The sequence below is a fragment of the Lagopus muta genome, chromosome 25, assembly GCF_023343835.1.
Source record: "Lagopus muta isolate bLagMut1 chromosome 25, bLagMut1 primary, whole genome shotgun sequence".
NCBI classification, from domain to species: Eukaryota; Metazoa; Chordata; class Aves; order Galliformes; family Phasianidae; genus Lagopus; species Lagopus muta.
Genome location: NC_064457.1, coordinates 572,131 through 591,633, shown reverse-complemented (window position 1 = coordinate 591,633; position 19,503 = coordinate 572,131). Strand labels below are relative to the sequence as shown.

The 19,503-nt window shown below is 56.4% G+C and overlaps 2 protein-coding genes across 5 annotated transcripts; both read right to left on the bottom strand.

Annotated features, from left to right (window-relative positions):
* Positions 1-752: 752 nt before the first annotated feature.
* Positions 753-3,157, bottom strand: LOC125684751 (keratin, type I cytoskeletal 19-like). The gene is made up of 6 exons (XM_048927193.1): positions 2,663-3,157; positions 2,252-2,334; positions 1,860-2,016; positions 1,607-1,768; positions 1,188-1,313; positions 753-1,013 (listed from the first exon to the last, which is right to left on the bottom strand). The coding sequence occupies exons 1-6, from the start codon at positions 3,155-3,157 to the stop codon at positions 753-755; spliced, it is 1,284 nt and encodes a 427-aa protein (XP_048783150.1).
* Positions 3,158-7,221: 4,064 nt separating this feature from the next.
* LOC125684747 (keratin, type I cytoskeletal 14) lies at positions 7,222-17,965 on the bottom strand. Of its 4 annotated transcripts, none has more exons than XM_048927185.1 (8): positions 17,251-17,965; positions 16,170-16,252; positions 15,598-15,754; positions 15,306-15,467; positions 15,103-15,228; positions 14,800-15,020; positions 7,948-7,997; positions 7,222-7,455 (listed from the first exon to the last, which is right to left on the bottom strand). In XM_048927185.1, exons 1-8 carry the CDS (start codon positions 17,743-17,745, stop codon positions 7,358-7,360), a joined length of 1,392 nt encoding a protein of 463 aa, XP_048783142.1. In that variant the 5' UTR covers positions 17,746-17,965; the 3' UTR covers positions 7,222-7,357. The 4 variants fall into 4 exon arrangements, with proteins under 4 accessions (XP_048783142.1, XP_048783144.1, XP_048783141.1 ...); XM_048927187.1 differs by lacking the exons at positions 14,800-15,020; positions 15,103-15,228; positions 15,306-15,467; positions 15,598-15,754; positions 16,170-16,252 and adding exons at positions 8,351-8,571; positions 8,655-8,780; positions 8,858-9,019; positions 9,150-9,306; positions 9,557-9,639 and having other exon boundaries at positions 17,251-17,962; XM_048927184.1 differs by lacking the exons at positions 14,800-15,020; positions 15,103-15,228; positions 15,306-15,467; ... (1 more) ...; positions 16,170-16,252; positions 17,251-17,965 and adding exons at positions 8,351-8,571; positions 8,655-8,780; positions 8,858-9,019; ... (1 more) ...; positions 9,557-9,639; positions 10,466-11,012.
* Positions 17,966-19,503: the final 1,538 nt, after the last annotated feature.

The window sequence follows — 19,503 nt, the reverse complement described above, 5'->3', positions numbered from 1 at the left end:
ACTGTGGGACCATAGAGTCATTCAGGATAGAAAAGACCTCTAATATCACCAAATCCAGCTACCAACCCATCCCCACAGTGCCCAGCCACGTCCCCAAGTGCCACATCTACACATCTCCTGAGCACCTCCAGGGACAGTGACTCCATCACTTGTAACAGTGCTGTTCACACACTGCAGCAGCTGAGCTTTGGGAATGAGAGCTGACGCTTCATGTAGCTCACATGGGACTGGAGAGCCCTCTTTGGGATACCCCCATTAAAACACCTCCACCTGCGGGGCGCTGGAGGCTCAGACAGCGCCTCTCTGTTTCAAAATCTCAGTGCATGGAAAGCAGGGAAGAGCCAGCTGCTTTGCATACAAATTAAATTTCCCCAAACCATAATTAAAATTGTCGTGTGAAACTGAAAACGTTTAGATAATTTATTGTTTCAGGGAATTTAACTGCCCGTCCCTAATCCTGTCTATCAGTGCAGAGCCAGCAGGACTCAGCTAAATGACAGCTGTCACGAAGCACCTTCCCCAGCTCAGCAGGAGCCGCCCCACAGCGCAGGGCAGGGCTGGCGCAGGCTGACCCCCTTCCAGGGAGAGAAGGAGCTCACGGTCAGACGTTGGTCAGAGCCAAACGCTCAGCTCCTCACGGTTGGCTTCCCGGCCCTGGCTGGAAGCAGGGCTCTGCTGGTTCCTCGCCACTGTGTTCTTTTACCACTTGTATCTCAGGTTTTCATATCCCTGTGAGTGACGGCCCAGGGATGTCACTGTGCCCGGCTCTGCCTGCAGCCTGCATACATGATGTCCTGCTGCCCGCCCTCCAGCAGGCAGCGGTAGGTGTGGATCTCCTGCTCCAGGCGGCACTTGACGTCCAGCAGGCTCTTGTACTCCTGGTTCTGGCACTCCATCTCCGCCCGGATCTCTGCCAGCCGCTGCTCCACGCAGGAGATCTGGCTCTGCAGCTCAGTGAGGTATTTGTTGTAGCGGCATTCTGTCTCAGCCAGAGAGGACTCCAGGTTTTCTTTCTGAGTGTGGAAGCAACAAAAAGGAGGATGGATTACACAGCTGTCACAGGCAGCCTGGACTTCTTATCAAGGGATCCCACTGCAGAGCTGTCCCAGTGTAGCCATCCACACGGTTCTGCTCCTGCAGCTCTCTGCAGGGAGCTGGTGGCCGAGACAGAACTGTGCGTCACTCACCATGGTCAGTTGGGCTTGCACGTTGATCTCCAGGCCCTGCAGCTGGCGTCTCAGCTCCGTGACCTGTTTGTTGCTCGACTCTATCTCCTGGCTGCTGGTGATGACCTCCAGGTTCACCTCTTCCACCTGAGGTCAGAAGGAGCGCTGTGTCCCCTGCCCACCCCACCCCACAGCCCCAGACGTCTGCTTGTGCTGCAGCCCCCACGTGTTCCCAGCCCAGGCCCCACATGCCCCATGACCCCACAGCACTGCAGCTCCTCAGCCACCAGCAGAAGAGCGCTGCAATGGGGCTGTGGAACCAGACTGAGTTTCTCCTAGCTGGAACTGCTGTTTTCCAGACACTGCCAGGAAGTGGAGAAGCACTGATCTCTCACTTCTCCCTCAGCAGGCAGAGGGCAGAGCCGCACACCGCACCGTACCTTGCAGGCAAACCACTGCTCTGTCTCCTTGCGGTTGCGCTCCATCAGCGTCTCATACTGACAGCGCAGCTCCTCCAGGATCTTCCTCAGGTCTGGGCCGGGACAGGCATTGACTTCCACGCTCACATCTCCGGTCGCTTGCTTCCTCAGGCAGCTCATTTCCTGCAGACAGCACACACCGGGATGGTCATGTTCCCACCTGGGGGAAGTTCCCTTCTTCCCGCAGATTTCTTTAGGGTGAGGGGTGTCTGACCTCCTCGTGGTTCGCCCTGAGGCAGCACATCTCCTCGGTCACGGCCTCGCACTGCAGCTGCAGGTCAGCCTTGCAGCTGGCCAGCTGGTCCAGCACAGGGCGCAGATTGCAGATGTCCGCGTCCACATTCTGCCGGAGGCTGCACTCAGTCTCATACCTTAGGCACAGGAACAGGAACTCAACATGCCAGCAAAGCACTGCAAGTGCTTGAACTGAGTGTGAGGGACGAAATTAGGACCAAATTCTCTTGTTTCAGGCACGTGATGCTGCGGGCATTGCCTTGCACAGAGATCTGTGCTTTAATACAGCAGCAGGGCTGGCAGGTTTCAGCCCCACAGCACCTCAGTGCCCACCCCTTCCTTCCCCTATCCCCAACCCAGCACAGGGCTCACTTGGCTCGGAAATCATCAGCCGTCATCCGACTGTTGTCAATGTTCAGAAGGATTTTGTTGGTCTCCATGGCTGCACACAGGATCTGGAAAGAAAGCACAGGGAGAGATTTGGGCTGACAGGTTCTGCTGGCTGCAGGAGGCCTGCAGGAATTGTCAACCCGGAGCACTGCAATATGGTTATTTTCTAATGGTTTCATGTTTGGGGGTTATTAGTCAGTTAAATGCACTACAGCAGGGAGCCTGCATGGCGGGCTGCAGGAGCATCAGCTGTCTGTGAGCGCAGCTGCTGCATTCTGATCGCTGAATGTCAGCTGCTACCTCCTGGTGTTCCAGGCTGCCGCCAGGCATCAATCTGTCCACGTGTGAAAGCAAGGCCCAAAGAAGTGTGAGACATTTCTCGAGATGCTTTACCTGGTTCTGAAGGTCTTCAATCTCCTTGTGGAAGCAGCTGTAGTCCCGCGGCTCACAGCTGGGGCCCACCTTGGCGTACCACTCCCGGATGCGGCACTCCAGCTCGGCATTCTCGCTCTCCAGCAGTCGCACTTTGTCCAGGTAGGAGGCCAGGCGGTCATTGAGGTTCTGCATCGTCGCCTTCTCATTGTTGGCAAACAGGATCCCCTCACCGGCCCTGCCGAAACCTCCGACGCCGCGCGCACACATGCCCCCCGTGCTGAACCCGAGGGTGGAACAGGCCCGCTGGGTGGCTCCGAAGCTGCCCCCGCTCATGCTGCCGACACCCAGCTGCTGCCCGAGCAGTCCCTCGCCCAAACTGCCACCAGAGAAACCCCCGGCTGCTGCCGCGAGCTCGAAGGCTGCGTGCCGTCCTGGGGAGGCAGAGGAGCCCTGCATGGTGCCCGCCCGGCTGCCCGCGCTGCCCCAGGTGCCGCACTGCCGGGCGCAGCTCATGGTGCAGCCGCGCGAGCTGCGCGGGCGGTGCAGGAGCTGCTGCCGGCCTCTGGCCCCACTGCTCCCTATTTATACCGCCCCGTGGATGTTGCCGCTGGAGAAGCGCTGTTTGTTCTTCCTCCTCCCGACCTGGTAGTTCTGTGCCTGGAATATTTCCCTATGGGCGTTTGTCTCCGGCGATCCCACAACAGAAAGATGCTTTGGTTAATAGAAGCGTGTTTAAAAACTACATCAAAAATGTGACTTCCTGAATCATCAGGTCTGACTTGTGATGACAACCAAACAACAGTGACACAAACAGCGACGATAACTGAGAGTGCCTGGGGAGCAAAACAGCAATTACCCATGGGGGGCGAGTCCTACTGGAGGGGATTGCTGTGGCCTGGTGCCACCACCCGGCAGAGCCTGCTCGATCCCCTCGGGGTGCAGCTGCCCCAGAGGATGGGGGGGGACCCCCTGGGCGGCAGCAGTGGAGTGAGGTCCCGCCAGGGCCCCTGGCATTTCACCGTGGAAATGGAGTGCACAGAACATATGGAGCTTGAGAGGTGATGGCTTGCTGTTTCCCTTCCTCCAGCATGCACCATGACATCCCCTTCCAGAGGAGGGACACAGGGTATGTGTTCTGCTGCTTTAGAAGGCAGACAAAACATGCAAATATTTTCCCAAAGTAAAAGAGATAAGGATATTTCCTTTTCTTCCTTAGCTATGGCTATTCGCTGCCAGGAGAGGACAGCCACAGGAGATGGTGCACTGCATTTCTAAAATAGAAGCGTGGAGAATTTTGGGAGCAGTCTGACGCCAATCCTGGCAGCACCACGGAGCTCCTCCAAGCACAGTCTGGGGGAAGCGTGTCAAAGAGACTACAAAAGAAAAAGGATATTCAACATATTTTCAGTCTAGGGATGCTGAATTGAGGGACAGGAGAGATAATTACAATGCTTTGTCATCCGGATTTCTCATTTTGTTAATAATATTAGTGCAGCCAAGTGGTGCCTGTCACATAGCTGCTCTTCAGCATCGTCTCTGGAGTCCAGCTCACCCAGACCTGTCACACGAAGGACGCGCCCGCCTGCTTTGGGGCATTGCCATGCCATTCAGCTGGGTTCATTAGCCTTGGCTTTGTCCTGGCACTGCAAATCCAGAAAACCTTACATGTGGTGTGGGTTGTGTGCGTCCATTTTGAACTTCAGACGTAGCTGTAGGTCTCTGTAGCCAATGATGAATACTACAGCTGCTGTGGAGAGGTATTTCACTCGTGATTGCAGGGGATGTCAGTGCAATTTGTGTGTTCTTCACAGCGGTGTTTTTCCTTTCCATAATGGGAAGCTTTGACGTGCATCTACACCAGGCCACACCTCAAGGCATGCCAGCAGCTGCCATCTTTATTTTACTAAAAGAGATTTTCATTTTTGATGAAGCAGTCTGATAACGATGCTCTCCATGTGTGTAATGGCAGCACTGCTGGAAGAGCTCCCCAGCTGGATGCAGTGATCTGCAGTGGGAACCTCGCCGTCCCTGGGCAGCAGCGTGTGAGTGTGTGTGTGTGTGAGTGTGTGCGTGTGTATGAGTGTGCCCAGCACAGGGTGTGAGTGTGTGTGTGTGAGTGTGTGTGTATACGTGTGTGCGTGCACCTCCACTGGCACTCTGCAGCCCGCCGTGCAGGACTGATGAGGAAACATTACTGCTTCAAGAAGAAATGAGGATGGAAAGGCCTCCCTTGGGTAAGGGCACTGCTCCCACTTAATTTTGTTAAAAAATTAGAAAGAAAGGAATTGTGCTTTGGCTTCCCGTGGCGCCCCAGTGCCCCACGTTCCAAAGGGGGCAGGCACCCGCCTTCACTCCCAAGGGCTGTTTTGCCCCAAGGAACAACCAGGCTCAAATGAGTGAGGAAAATGAGAAGGCAGGACTGGATCTCCCCTGGGAGGAGCCCTCTGTGATCTCGGAGTGCTTCAAGACAGTTTCACCCATGCAGAATCCTTGTGCTGCTGCTTACAGGTGCTCTCTTATCTAAATGTTGACTCAGCTGTCTGTGAAGCTGCCCAGGAGGAGCTGCTGCCCGAGCCCTGCAGCTCGCAGGGACATCAGGGCTGCAGTGCTCTGAGCACAGCACTGTGAGTCACTGCGGGCACTCCTGCAGTTCTCTGGGTTTCAGTTCGATGCTCCATGGGATGGAACAGCAATGGCAGTTATTGCAATAGCAGCTCTCCTTCCCAAGGGTGAAACATGCACTGCAAACACAGAGCCTGCGTGCTGGGGCACAGTGCTGCTGCAGAGGCCAGTCGCTGTGTGAGCTTCTGTCGTTTGCCCTCAGTCTGACGCCGGCACGTCCTTCCTGTCTCTCAGCATCTCTCCTCATGGAATATCTTTCAATTCCTGTTTCCATTTTTTGTTTCGTTGTCCATCCAAGTTTTGCCATTGCTTGCTGAGGACTTACATCTGAATTCCTCGCTGAATTCAGTCGCTGCTTTTCCTGCTCTGGCATCCTGCAGGAAATGTGGAACACTCCTGAGCAGCGTGTCTGTCTCGTGGATGTGGCAATCCGTGCGCATTTCGCAGATGTGAACTGTAGGTGGTATTTTCCTTCTGTGAGATGGCTGTAATATAGCACAGCAGTTATGTGTGCTGAGCACAGGCTTTCATCTTTGTGATCACAGGGTTTGCAGAGCCCTATGCTGAATTTAAGCCTTTTTACTAAAGCATATATGCATGGATAAATAGAACCGTGCCTGGTGCAGTCCTCCCAAGGAAACCAAATGGATTTTCTACAGACCTGGGCTCCCAGCAGCCCCCAGCAACTCCAGGTGCTCAGGCTGGGCCCTGCTGTGGATGGGAGGCTCTGGCGCTGGGGGTCAGTGGCACAGATGGGCTGCCAGGGTGGGCAGCAGGGCTGCTCCTGGCTGGCCGCTCCTGTAGCCTTCCACTTACATTCAATCTGCAGTGGCTGTATTTTTTGCAGAACTCCTTTCTGTCTTTGGCACACGTGGGGCGTTCTGCAGGGAGCTCAAGAGTTCAGTAGCTGCCAGCAGGCACACCTGAGATAAAATCACCGTCTTCCAATGGCAAAAAATAGCACATTTTCAGATAACTCCGGATTTCACTCTGCGCCCTTGTCCGTTGCTATGAAGACAACCTGACGCTGAAGTTTGTTTTCCTTTGATCTGTATTTTATTTTGAGGCAGGCGTAGCTCACGGGGCCGGATGGTTCCCTACTGCTGCAAGGCCTGCAGTTCTGGCAGAGCGCGGCACAGTGAACTCTGCCCTCTGGTTGGTGTTTCACTTCCTATCTTCTGTAATTGCTGAGCGATCGCATTCAGTGATGGCAGCAGGCCCTGCAGCCCCCTCCATCCTGTGCCCATCACGGTGTGCCCGACCCGGCAGCTCCAGTACTTGCAGACAGGAGCCCTCCCACCCTGCATCAGGGCCCCAGTGCTGGGATGCTGCAGGAAGGATTTAGCAGGGATCTGCTGGGTGTCAGAGTGACACCGAGTTACGGCTGCTCATCCCCTGCAGATTAAGCAGTGGTTATTGTAGAGGTATTAAATGCAGCCATCAGCAACATTAATATACCTGTGTAAAGTCTTGGTGCAATGTGCCTAACAGTGTGATTTTAAGGCAGTCAAATGAGGCGGGAGGAACATTTGGATGAGGTTTGCCAGCTGATGCTGTGCTCGTGTCTGTGTGCAGTGCACGTGGCAGCCACGGTCCTGCTGAGCTCTCTGGGTTCCGCCTGCAGGAGGGAGCAGCTCCTCCTGATACTGAGCGTCAGAGAGCACAGGTTTGTGTTTGCTGGCTTCAGTCCGCTCTCATTTGGCACTCTGTCTGAAAACATCATTGCCTTTTTCTCACATCAACATGACCAGGTCACATCTCAGTTCCTGCACCCATCAGCACTGAGTTCCACAAACAAGCTGCCCGGGCTCCTGCTGCTCCAGGCACGCACATCTCCTCCCATGCTCCCAGCTGTGGATTTCTGGAACTTCCCTGCCATGAGTGCCCAGCCCCTCAGCTTTGAGAGCTCCTGTGCCAGTGACAGACAAGTCTGCAGTTGCGTGAATGGAAAACAAAGCTTTATTAAACGTGTACAGAGTGCACGATGGCAGCTGCACGTGGTTAGGGGACATCGGGGGAGAAGCAGAGGGGCGAAGCCAGCTGTGTGCCTCACAGCTCAATCGGCAGAGCCTGGGGCTGCTGTGGGTCCCATTAGCGTGTGGTGAGTGCCACCTGCTCACGGGATGAGACCACCTTCCCGTCCTGCACCTCCTCCACGATGGTGCGCACCTGGCGCGAGGATGTAATGGCTGCAGGGAGAGGCAGAGAGGGATGGGGAGGGAAAGAAATTCCTTAAGACTGTCTGGTGCCACATGGGCTGGAGAAAGACATGGGAAAGTCTGTGGGGTATCAGAGCACACAGCCTGGGACAGCCCTGCACTGGCTGGGAAGAGGGAAGCGCCCGGCTGATGGGAAGGCTCAGGAACACAAAGGGGCCACTCCACGATTTCAGGGTGGTTCAGTTCTTTGTCTCTGTGCCGTGTGGGGACATTGGCTGCTCAGCTACAGGGTTTGTCTGCTGTGAAGCACCCCTAGGATAAAGGAATGCGGGGCATCTCCCACTCTTATAGCTTCTCCTTGTGGTTGCTTTTTATGGGGTGCTCCCATGCTATCCTGCCTCTGCCACTGCCTCAATCAGCAACACCCTGGGGGCTGCCCTTCCCTGCATCACTTTGGCAGCTGCTCTGAGAGGAGTCTCAAAGCTGTGTGCCGTGGGCATGTGGAACAAGATGCATTCTTACCGTCTCTGCCAGAGTGTGAGGACATTGCAGAGGAGTACTGGGAAGAGATGCTGCAAGAAGAGGAGAAAACAAAAGGGAAGTTAGGGAGAAACTCTTGTTGTTTCATCAGCACTGTATGCAGACAAGAGAGGAAAGCAGAAAAGTCGTAGGAACTATGATAACATCTGTTGCACTGGGTGCCCCTGCAGGCTGAGGGACCACCGCTCCTTGCAGCAGGGAGTGCTGACATGCAACAGAGCATGCTTCCACAGGCAGCAATTGGGGAAGGAACCTTTGGGTAACTGTGGTTGGAATGCAAAGAATCAGGAGGCCTGAAGGCTGCAATCAGGATGACTCCCCAAGCAGCACGTTAGGGACTCCCACCAGCCCTTCCCACCGCACCGCCCATGCAAACCCCACGCACTGGGCGTCCTCGCCCTCCAGCAGCCGGCGGTACGTGGCAATCTCCTGCTCCAGGCGGCTCTTGACGTCCAGCAGCACCCGGTACTCGTGGTTCTGGCGCTCCATGTCGCAGCGCAGCTCAGCCAGCTGCTCCTCCACGCTGGTGATCATCGCCTGCAGCTGGGCCAGCTGGGTGCCGTAGCGCGCCTCGGTGTCGGCCAGGGTGCCCTCCAGTGCCGCTTTCTGCGTGCGGAGGAGAGGACAGGCTCAGGGGGGCGGTGGGGAAGGGACCCATCCCCACGCCGGCAGGCAGCGGCCCTGCATACCGTGCTGAGCTGGGACTGCAGGTCGATCTCCAGGCTCTGGATGGTGCGGCGCAGCTCCGTGATCTCCGTCTTGCCGCTCTGCAGCTGCTCCGTGTTGATGGCCACCTCGCGGTTCAGCTCCTCCGTCTGCAAGAAGCCGAGCCGCATGTCACAGCCCGGCGTGGGCGCAGCCGTGGCCGTGCAGCCGCGGGCGTCGAGCTCACCTTGCTGAAGAACCACTGCTCGGCGTCCCTGCGGTTCTTCTCTGCCAGGCTCTCGTACTGCTCCCGCATCTCGGCCAGGATCTTGGTGAGGTCGATGCCGGGAGCCGCGTCCATCTCCACGCTGATCTCTCCTCCCACCTGTCCGCGCAGCGCGTTCATTTCCTGGGCAAAAGGAAAGGCGTGACACACACAGCAGTGACAGCCCTGCTTGTGGACGGCCCCGCGCCCCGTGCCTGACCCCCTCTGCCCGGCTGCACCTTACAGCCCCACTGGGTGCCGGCGCTGCGCTCACCTCCTCGTGGTTCTTCTTCAGGTAGGCCAGCTCCTCCTTCAGGCTCTCGATCTGCATCTCCAGGTCGGCCCTGGACAGGGTCAGCTCGTCCAGCACCCTGCGCAGCCCGTTGATGTCGGCCTCCACGCTCATGCGCAGGGCCTGCTCCGTCTCAAACCTGGCGACATGCACACAGTCTCAGTTTGGGTCCAGCTGATAGCAGTCTTTTTCTCTTCCCTGTCCCTGTTTGTGTATGTCTGCCCGCACCTCACATCAGGGATGCATGCACAGCACTCTGCAGTGCAGGACTGTCCGGACCCTGTGGCCACCAGCAGGCAGCAGGAGCTGTGGGGCAGCTCCAGGTGCATACAGCACAGCGTGGAGCATGCTGCCCTGCCCCTTCCTTTCCCTGAGAGCTTTGCACTTACTTTGTCCTGAAGTCATCGGCTGCCAGCCTGGCATTGTCAATCTGCAGGACAATGTTGGCATTCTCAACAGTTGCAGCAAGAATCTAGGCCAAAAAAAAGCAGAAAAGGGAGTGAAAAAGTCATTACACAAAATGTTGCATGCTGCTGGTGGAGATCTTGTGCGAGAGGACCAGAGCAGCACCCAACTCCTGCCCCCCGGCTTGGCCTTGCACAAGGACTCTGCAGAGAGTGTGATGCTGAGCTGCACCGCTGCCTGGTAGCGCTTGCCCATGCAGGTTGCAGCGTGCCCATGGCACCGCAGGCACTGCAAAGAGCCCAACTGGGAGGAAAAGGAGCTGAGGAGGAGCAACGGCGCCCAAATGGCTGTCATAATTACACCCAAATATTTGTTCTGGGATTTTGAGAAGGATTGGCCATTTAATGAGCAGTAATTTCTGTAGCCACAAGCTAATAAAATGCTCGCAGTGAGTTGTGATGCTCCAGGGGATATCCAGAAGGAATCCAGGTGCAAATCTGGATGTCTTTGCTTCCCAGCTGCAGCGGGGAAGGAAGGATCTGCCCAAAGAACCTCTGAACCACCGACTCCCCATGGCTGGGTTCCCCATGGTTTTTCCTTGCTCTCGTGTTTGCACCTCCCGAAGAACAAGCATCCCATCAGCCACTCCTTTCTTTGTTAACTTCTATCCGCAGCCTTGCACCAAGCTAGAAACTGCAGGATCTGGCTTTAACATCACTGCGTGTCATCTTCAGCAGCAAGCAGTGCCAAGGCCACCGTGTGCCCCCGACTGCAGAGCGCTCAGCACTTATTTCCAGGCATGGCACTCTGTTTTCCCATTTCAGACCAATAACTTGCCATTTAATCTATTAAAAAGTGACGTTAATGAGGACTTTGATTTTCACCGCACCCACCTTGCTGCGCAGCTCCTCGATGGTCCGGTAGTAGGGGCTGTAGTCGCGCTCGGGGCCGGGCCCCTGCTTCTTGTACCACTCCCTGATCTTCACCTCCAGGTCGGTGTTGGCCTCCTCCAGGGCGCGCACCTTGTCCAGGTAGACGGCCAGGCGGTCGTTGAGGTTCTGCATCGTCTCCTTCTCGCCGGCCGGGAGGATGCCATCGCCGCCCCCGAAGCCGCCTCCAAAGCCGGCCCCGAAGCCGCTCCCGAAGCCGGCCCCATAGCCGGCCCCGAAGCCCCCGCCGAGGCCCCCTCCGACGCTGCCGCAGTAGCCGCCCCCATAGCCGGCGCCGAGCCCCGAGACGATGCGGGAGGAGATGGAGTAGCTGCTGGAGCCGCCGTGGACGCTGGGGGCCCGGTAGCCCGCCGCCCGGCCGCAGGACAGCCTGCTGGAGCCGCCCCCCAGGCTCTTGAGGGAGGTGGAGGAGGAGAACTGCCGGACAGTGGTGCTCATGGTGGGGCAGAGGCCGGGCACGGCGGGCTGGCAGCGCAGGCAGCAGTGCGCGCTTCCCCTGCCCGCAGCCCTTTATAGCCCACGCGGGAGGCGTTGCCGCTGCTTCTTTTTTTTTTCTGATGCATTCCCGAAGATTTTCATCACTCCCAAAATCTGAGCCAACTTCCAGATTCGTCATTTTTCCTTTGTTCTGTTCACACTTTTTGTCATATTTCACTCGAAAGCTCTTATCTCACGAAGGGCGTTTTTATGCTTCTTCCGTTTCCAAGTAAATAGTCAGGTGTGATTCAAAGGAGGAGGCTCCTTGCTCAGGGCTACATTTTAATATTCCTTTGTAGCGCTACCTGTGAAATGGATCTATTCAGGCGGTGTTTAAGTGGAGGAATTCAGCAGCTCTTCTGCTGCATCTGCCCCAGCAGCTCAGCCCCTCTGTCCAAGCACACAGCGGTGCCATGGGGCAGCAGCCATGCAGGCGCACAGTGCAGTGCTGTGTCTGGGGCTGGAGAGCTGGGCAGCCAGCAGAGGTGCAGCTCTCCTCTCTTATCTGCGGGTGGGCTTTTCTCTGGCATTAAAAGGAGTTCATCCTTCGGGGCTTGTTTAATTCTTCACTTCAGAGACCACCCAGGAGGGACGGAATATGGAAAGGTATTGAGGAGGAACCTCGCAAGTGCTCTAAGCAGGAGCCTAGCAAGTGCTCCAGAAGGGCAGGGGATGGCTGTGAGATGGAGTAACTTAAAAAACATGAGATTCTCCAGGAGAAACTGCAGAACAGCATCCAGCAGTGGAAGGTCATAGGGAGGAGAGCTACAGGTCCCTGCGCTGTAAGGAGCTCACAGCTGGCAGCGGCTTGTGGTGAAGCTGCTCTTTGTGTGAATGCTCTGAGCTGCTGTGACCAGGGAGGACGGAGCCGTGTGGGACTGCAGCTGGCAGCCCAGTGCCAGCAGGGCTCGGTGGGCACGCAGTGTGCTGCCCCAGGGCGGGGGGCTCAGGGCGCTGCTGCCCAGCTGCGCTGCTGCCGCGTGCGTCACAGAGCGGAGCGGCACTGGCGGTGGTGCAGGGTGTGGAGGAGCAGGAATTTCTCATGTGTGTGCATGGTGAGCTGTCTGACTGCTCCCCGACAGGCCCCGACAGCCCCTTCCAACAGCCAAGTGTTCCTTAGATCATCTGCCAATGATGGGGGGAGAGTTTGGAAATAAGCAGCAAAGGTACATTGCTGAGTGGCTCTGGGTGATGCAATTCCTTCTCCTGTGTGAGGAAAGCAGCATGGGGGGGGGGGGGGGGGTGAGGTGTTCCCTTGGACTCCCATTCCTTGGGACTGGACACAGTATGGGGGCAGTGAGGGGCAGCGACGTGGCCCCAAGGAGCACATCCCTCCCCATTGCCATCAGTACTCAGTGACACCAGCAGAAGTTCCTGCAGAGCCTCGTGTTGACCAGCAGAGCCCTCCAGGAGAGCAGCTCCGCCGTGCCCGCTGTGTGCCTGTCCCAGCACAGCTTTCTTTGCATGGAATTGCCTTTCTTTCATCTCTCGTTTAACCGCTGCGAGTGCCATCAGAGCACACACAGCTCAAATATCTGTGATGCTTTGATACTGCCACACGGCAGCAATTAAAATGATGAGCTGCTAATTAAGATGTAAGACAACAAATTAACAATTCTAAAACATTTTTAACATGATCTCCATCACACACAGCCGCAGTGACTGTGTGCTGTTTTCATCGCACTCTCCTTTGAAGGAAAGGCCAACTATTAACAAGTCAGATTCCCATGCACACTGTAGCCCATTTCTTACATATTTCTGACCCCAAAATGCCCATTTTGTGGTATCACAGCAGTTTCACTGCAGCACACTCCTGTTCAGGTGTGCACTTCTGTCCAACTGCAGGAGGAAAGCAGAGGTGAAAGAAGCAGCTCCAACTACAGCAGACCTGGGAGCCAGAACTGCAGGACCAGAGCGCATCTCCCTCATCTGTCCTGGAACCGCACGACTTCAGTGGGCTCACAAGAGATCAAATTACTCTACAGAGCTTCCATAAAAGGTTGCAAAGCTACACCTTCATTTCTGTTTCCTAAGTGGTCTTTTGTATCAGAGGAATTCAGTGCTGGAGAAATCAGAGCGCCTTTTGGAGCCCAAGCGCACAGCCAGGCGTGCCTGGAGCTGCCTCCTGCTGCACAGCTCTGCGGGGTCAGCGCTGCTTATTGCTGCTTGAGGTGGGACAGCCGACATCTGCTTTCCACACCTACCTCACAATTTGCAGTCACGGGTGTAATTAAAATGGGATTTTGTTAGCAAGCCATTGTTTGCTGTTCCTGTAGCTGCAGGGACGTGCCTCGCTTTTCTGGGAGAAAAGTGGAGCGCAGGGATGGATCGACGTGCAGCTCCTCCGGCAGTGCTCTGCCAGGGGGCAGTTGGGATCCTTGTGGGGCTGTGAGTGGGGCTGTGTCTGTGCCACCCCCTGCTGCAGCCGCACCGAACCCAGCCAGTGCAGGGCAGCCCCGCAGGCTGCACAGCGGCATCCCTCAGTGCTTTGGTAAATCAGAGCTGTCTCATCTCCCCATAGATGCTTGTTGAAAGGGGTCTTAAAACTGTGCAGCCGGCTCTGTTCTTACATACACTGAATAGCACATTCCTGAGTCATCTCTGTGATTCTGTGAATTATGAGGTCATGTGGCAGAATGCAGCCAAGAATGTGTCTGAGCTGCTTTCCAGGAACAGACAGGGCTGCGGGCAGTTCCTCGCAGGAGGGCCCTCACCCGCCTGCAGGGGCTGTGCCCCTTGGGACTCCATATTTCCAGAGGAGCATCACCCCCTGCTGCCCAACCCCTCCCCTGACAGCCCCCCACTGCCCGGGCTGCACTGCACAGGGTGCTCACCAGAGCCCCGTGTCCAGCAGGTGAATAAATGAGAGGCCTGGCCAAGCAGTGAGACGAGACACAGGTGTGCACAAATGCCAAAAGCTTTATTTGACGCCCACACTCAGCACAATGCTTAGAGAAAGGGAATGGGCTGCAGCAGTGCAGCACGAAGCGAAGCTGTGCAGCGCTCAGAGCGCAGCCTGTGTCACCTGCTCACGGGAGGAGATCACCTTCCCGTCCTGCACCTCCTCAAAGATGGTGCGGATCTGGCGTGTGGTCACGGGCCCTGCAAGGGGAGAAGGAACTGTTCTGTATGGCAGTGCTGTGCCACGGGTTTGCTCTTACCCACACCTTAACAACTGTTATTACAGTTGCTCTACACTGATAACCGTCTAGAACGTGTTTTTGGTATATTAGGAGAACAATTCCTGCCAATTCACACTTTGAAAATGTCATGAAATACTAATTGCATTAAGTTAGAGAGCATGGGACTGTGGCAGGAAGGTGCTATGGGTGCATTCTGTGCTTCAGACCTGAGGGGTCCTCACCTTCTTTCACGGGCTGCGAGGCGTAGTGGGAGGTCATGCTGCAGGGGGAAATGAAATAAGGTCAAAAATGGAAAAAAGAGAGCAGACACTGAGACAAAACCATTATTTAAAGCCCTGCCTTCTCTTTTTGTACCAGAATATGCTTATTAGGCCTTCAGGAAACGTTATATATTCAGGAACTATGTTATGTTCAGAGAAGACAGTGTTGGGGTGGTGTGTGCCGGGGACTGGGGCAAGATGGCAGTCCATTCCCAGCAATGTCTGCTGCCTGTTTTGAGGCGCACAGCACTGCAGGACCCCAACTGTGCAGTAGCAGCAGCAAAAAGGGACCCCCGGTGCATGCTCAGCATCATGGCATGGGCACAGGGAGCACAGAGCTTCACTGCCCCTTCACACATCCCATCGCCTCCCACTGTGCTGCCGAAACCCCACGCACTGGGCATCCTCGCCCTCCAGCAGCCGGCGGTACGTGGCGATCTCCTGCTCCAGGCGGCTCTTGACGTCCAGCAGCACCCGGTACTCGTGGTTCTGGCGCTCCATGTCGCAGCGCAGCTCGGCCAGCTGCTCCTCCACGCTGGTGATCATCGCCTGCAGCTGGGCCAGCTGGGTGCCGTAGCGCGCCTCGGTGTCGGCCAGGGTGCCCTCCAGTGCCGCTTTCTGCGTGCGGAGGAGAGGACGGGCTCAGGGGGTGGCGGGGAAGGGCCCCATCCCCACGCCGGCAGGCAGCGGCCCCGCATACCGTGCTGAGCTGGGACTGCAGGTCGATCTCCAGGCTCTGGATGGTGCGGCGCAGCTCCGTGATCTCCGTCTTGCCGCTCTGCAGCTGCTCCGTGTTGATGGCCACCTCGCGGTTCAGCTCCTCCGTCTGCAAGAAGCCGAGCCGCACGTCACAGCCCGGCGTGGGCGCAGCCGTGGCCGTGCAGCCGCGGGCGTCGAGCTCACCTTGCTGAAGAACCACTGCTCGGCGTCCCTGCGGTTCTTCTCTGCCAGGCTCTCGTACTGCTCCCGCATCTCGGCCAGGATCTTGGTGAGGTCGATGCCGGGAGCCGCGTCCATCTCCACGCTGATCTCTCCTCCCACCTGTCCGCGCAGCGCGTTCATTTCCTGGGCAAAAGGAAAGGCGTGACACACACAGCAGTGACAGCCCTGCTTGCGGATGGCCCCGCGCCCCGTGCCTGACCCCCTCTGCCCGGCTGCACCTTACAGCCCCACTGGGTGCCGGTGCTGCGCTCACCTCCTCGTGGTTCTTCTTCAGGTAGGCCAGCTCCTCCTTCAGGTTCTCGATCTGCATCTCCAGGTCGGCCCTGGACAGGGTCAGCTCATCCAGCACCCTGCGCAGCCCGTTGATGTCGGACTCCACGCTCATGCGCAGGGCCTGCTCCGTCTCAAACCTGGCACACAACAGCAGAGACAAAGGATGCTGAGATCGCATCTGGTCGGGACAGAACCCCTTGGCTGCTGCTCACATCGTGCCTTGTGCACAGTGTCACGGCTGGCAAAGCAGTGTCACTTGAGCCCTCAACACAGCCTTGCCTTGTCATTACTGGGCCTTAGTGCTGCTCTGGGCTTTGCTGAGCTGCATGCATGGAAGGTGATGGCACAGCAGAAGCCCAGTCTCACACAAGCAATAGTGAAGGTATGGAGTGCCTACAGGATTTAGGTAACTGGCTGCTTTGGAAATCACATCTTCATTTTGAAGGCTTTGTTTCCAAGCTGCCTTTCTGGGTCTGGGATGGGAATTTTTTCCCACTTTTCATCAAACACCTCTGCAGACCTTGTTCCCTTTTTCCAGGAGATGTGACTTACTTGGTCCTGAAGTCATCGGCTGTCAGCCTGGCATTGTCGATCTGCAGCAGGATGTTGGCATTGTCAACGGTGGCCCCCAGGACCTGGAGGAGGGAGGATGAAAAGATAGCACTGGATGAGCATCAGAACCCAAGGGAGCAATGCACACTGAGGCTGTGGGGACAGGGACAGTTCTGGGGCAGCCTGAGGCTTTCCAAAACCTCTCTGACCTCAGTTTCCAACATTCTATCACTAAGTATTTCAAAAGGCAGCACAGGAGTCTTGTCAGATGTGAGATAACAGCACTGGTTCCCATGCCTCAGGGCACAGGGTGGTTATGCAAGGGTCAAGCAGGAATCACCGCTCCCACCCCAGCACACAGCAGCTCTGCTGATAGGCCGACAGGTCAGCAGGAAGCTCCTGCATGGCAAACTTGGTGCCCTTTGGTCCCGGGATGGATTTGACCTTCTGACTGCAGAAATGGAGGAGACTGCAGAGGACAGGTGCCTAGAGCCTCTGATGTTTGTATTACAAATATAGGAGCAAAGAATGCATGCTGGGAGAAGACTGGAAGCAGAGTTTGGGAGGACATTAGCTCTGGTGCAAAGGAGACAGTGAGGAAGGGGTTTCCCTGCATCCCATGCCAGCATCCCTGCATCTCTGCTGCACGCAGCCTTCCCAGGAACAGGGGACATCAGTCTGCAAAGTCTGACCGAGTGCTTACAAATACCGCCTTCATGTTTACAAATCTCACATCACTGTTTACAAATGTCATCGCAGTGCTTCACAGTTTGCAGACACCTACAACTTTCCCAAGTACTGGTTTGAAAGTATCAAAAAAAAAAGGCACATGATCAAAGCAGACCTGTCCTTAATTCTTCATTTTTGCATTATCTCCTTTTACATCGGTTTCTTCCAGTGAAAATTATCTGTATTTGCATCCAGAAGAATGCAATCAGAACCGTACTGAGAAATCTTTGAATTTCCATCCTGACACCACACAGGTTATCTGAGATGCTCTCACCATTGGTGCTCACTAATGAGAGGCAGCAGTCTGCTTAACAGCTGACTGGGTGTCCCACCGTGTGACCACCGCACCCACCTTGCTGCGCAGCTCCTCGATGGTCCGGTAGTAGGGGCTGTAGTCGCGCTCGGGGCCGGGCCCCTGCTTCTTGTACCACTCCCTGATCTTCACCTCCAGGTCGGTGTTGGCCTCCTCCAGGGCGCGCACCTTGTCCAGGTAGATGGCCAGGCGGTCGTTGAGGTTCTGCATCGTCTCCTTCTCGCCGGCCGGGAGGATGCCATCGCCGCCCCCGAAGCCGCCTCCGAAGCCGGCCCCGAAGCCGCTCCCGAAGCCAGCCCCATAGCTGGCCCCGAAGCCCCCGCCGAGGCCCCCTCCGACGCTGCCGCAGTAGCCGCCCCCATAGCCGGCGCCGAGCCCCGAGACGATGCGGGAGGAGATGGAGTAGCTGCTGGAGCCGCCGTGGACGCTGGGGGCCCGGTAGCCCGCCGCCCGGCCGCAGGACAGCCTGCTGGAGCCGCCCCCCAGGCTCTTGAGGGAGGTGGAGGAGGAGAACTGCCGGACAGTGGTGCTCATGGTGGGGCAGAGGCCGGGCACGGCGGGCTGGCAGCGCAGGCAGCAGTGCGCGCTTCCCCTGCCCGCAGCCCTTTATAGCCCACGCGGGAGGCGTTGCCGCTGCTTTTCGTCACCCCTGACACTCGCAGCCAAATTCCAGAATCATCACTTTTCTCGCCCCTGTTTCACATCTTTTGTCACTTCCCACCAGCATCGCTGCAGCACACCAGGATCTGCTCTTTCCGCTTTCGTTCCCAGCACAGCTGTGATTCAGGACGGAGGCTCCTCGCTCAGGGCTACGTTTTAGCATTTCAGTATTGCACCTGAGACGTGGAGGTGCTCGCTCCAACTCCACCCTGCGCTGCTTCATGAAGCAACAAGTGAATCCCCTGTGACACTGTCCACAAGCACCCGATATCCTTGAAATCTACACATTTCTCTATTTGCTTTTTTAAAGTGCCCGAAGCCAACATAAGCTGCTGACTTAGGAGCTCTGAGCATCCATTATCTGTACGTAGGGCTGAGCCAAAGCCAGATGGAAACCTTCCAGCCAGGACCTCTATCCAGGACAAGCACAGACCTGGCGGTACTTTGTACTGATACTGCATTTGGCAGAACCCTGTAATTCAAAAGAGAAGAAACTGCAGTGGTTTCTGCTGACACAGCGGTGTAGGGCGAATCTCTGAAGAGGTCGGAAAGTCCCCACAGCAATGGGTTTCGGTCACTTACGGTGCAGACGCTCACTGCTTCCCGGTGGCACCTGGGTCACGGCTTCAGACCTGACTGCTTTCCTGCAGCGCCTTTCAGCAGCAGCTGTGGCTTCCGCAACGTTTGTAGAATCAGGAATGCCTGTGTTCCATTCCCTGTGTCTCACTGCTGTGGCAAGGTGCGATGCTCAGGCAGATGAGGTCAGATAAACTGGAACTGCATTAGACACCACTGCCAGGACACATCAGGCATGGTTACCAATACAAAGAATGCGATCGGCCCTTAGCTGTGCTTGTGCCTCATACGGCTCAGTGTTTTGCTGCGAGGCAGCACTGCTGAACTCATTGGGGCAGCACTGCTGAACTCATTGGGGCAGCACTGCTGAACTCATTGGGGCAGCATGTGGGGGCACACAGGAGCAGCACAGAGCCCTGCAGCACCAGGAATGGGGGCTGATCAGCACCGCCCGGAGCTGCAGGACGGGGCCACACCTGCAGCAACACGGAGGGACTGGGTGCCGTGGTTGTAGCAATGTGGCTGGACGGGTCTTAGCCTGAAAGGCGGCAGAGAAGAGGGAAGGGAGACACTGCGCTGTTGTATTCTTTGCTTGGAAAAAAACAATCCCTTCAGTGATGCGGCGCCAGGTGTTGCAGTATGCAGTGGAAAATCGCACACCCAAGCTGCTGGCCTGGCTGGCTCCAGAGATGTCATCTGCGGATAAGAGAAGTGATTCTTGCTTTTAGTAGAGGTTCCTGTGAGGCAGCGGTGGAGTTATGGGGATTAGGCAGCTTTTGTACTTCTCTCCCGCGGTGATCTCCTTCCTTCCCGGGGCCCCTCTGGCTGTTTTCACATTCTAAAGAACTTAACTGATTTTGGAGCTGCTAAAATGTTCCCAGAGCCTCGCCCTCAGTAATTCGGGGTGCCTCCTTCCTTTCATCTATTCCCTGAAGATCACAACAGCAACAACACCTAGCTGCATCCGTGGTGCACCTCAAGGCCTTCGCAGGGAGTTGCACAGTCCCGCAGCAGCAGAGGGCGGTGAGACGGAGCAGCCTGGCCGGGGTCGGTGCA

Coding starts and splice junctions, on each gene's coding strand:
- LOC125684751 (XM_048927193.1), bottom strand. CDS start 3,157: ATGAGCTGCGCCCGGCAGTGCGGCACCTGGGGCAGCGCGGGCAGCCGG. Junction 1,314..1,606: donor AGCAGTGGTTTGCCTGCAAG/GTACGGTGCGGT, acceptor TTCTGACCTCAG/GTGGAAGAGGTGAACCTGGA. Junction 1,014..1,187: donor TGCAAGCCCAACTGACCATG/GTGAGTGACGCA, acceptor TTCCACACTCAG/AAAGAAAACCTGGAGTCCTC.
- LOC125684747 (XM_048927185.1), bottom strand. CDS start 17,745: ATGAGCACCACTGTCCGGCAGTTCTCCTCCTCCACCTCCCTCAAGAGC. Junction 15,468..15,597: donor TGAAGAAGAACCACGAGGAG/GTGAGCGCAGCA, acceptor CCTTTTGCCCAG/GAAATGAACGCGCTGCGCGG. Junction 7,456..7,947: donor CTCACACTCTGGCAGAGACG/GTAAGAATGCAT, acceptor CTCTCCCTGCAG/CCATTACATCCTCGCGCCAG.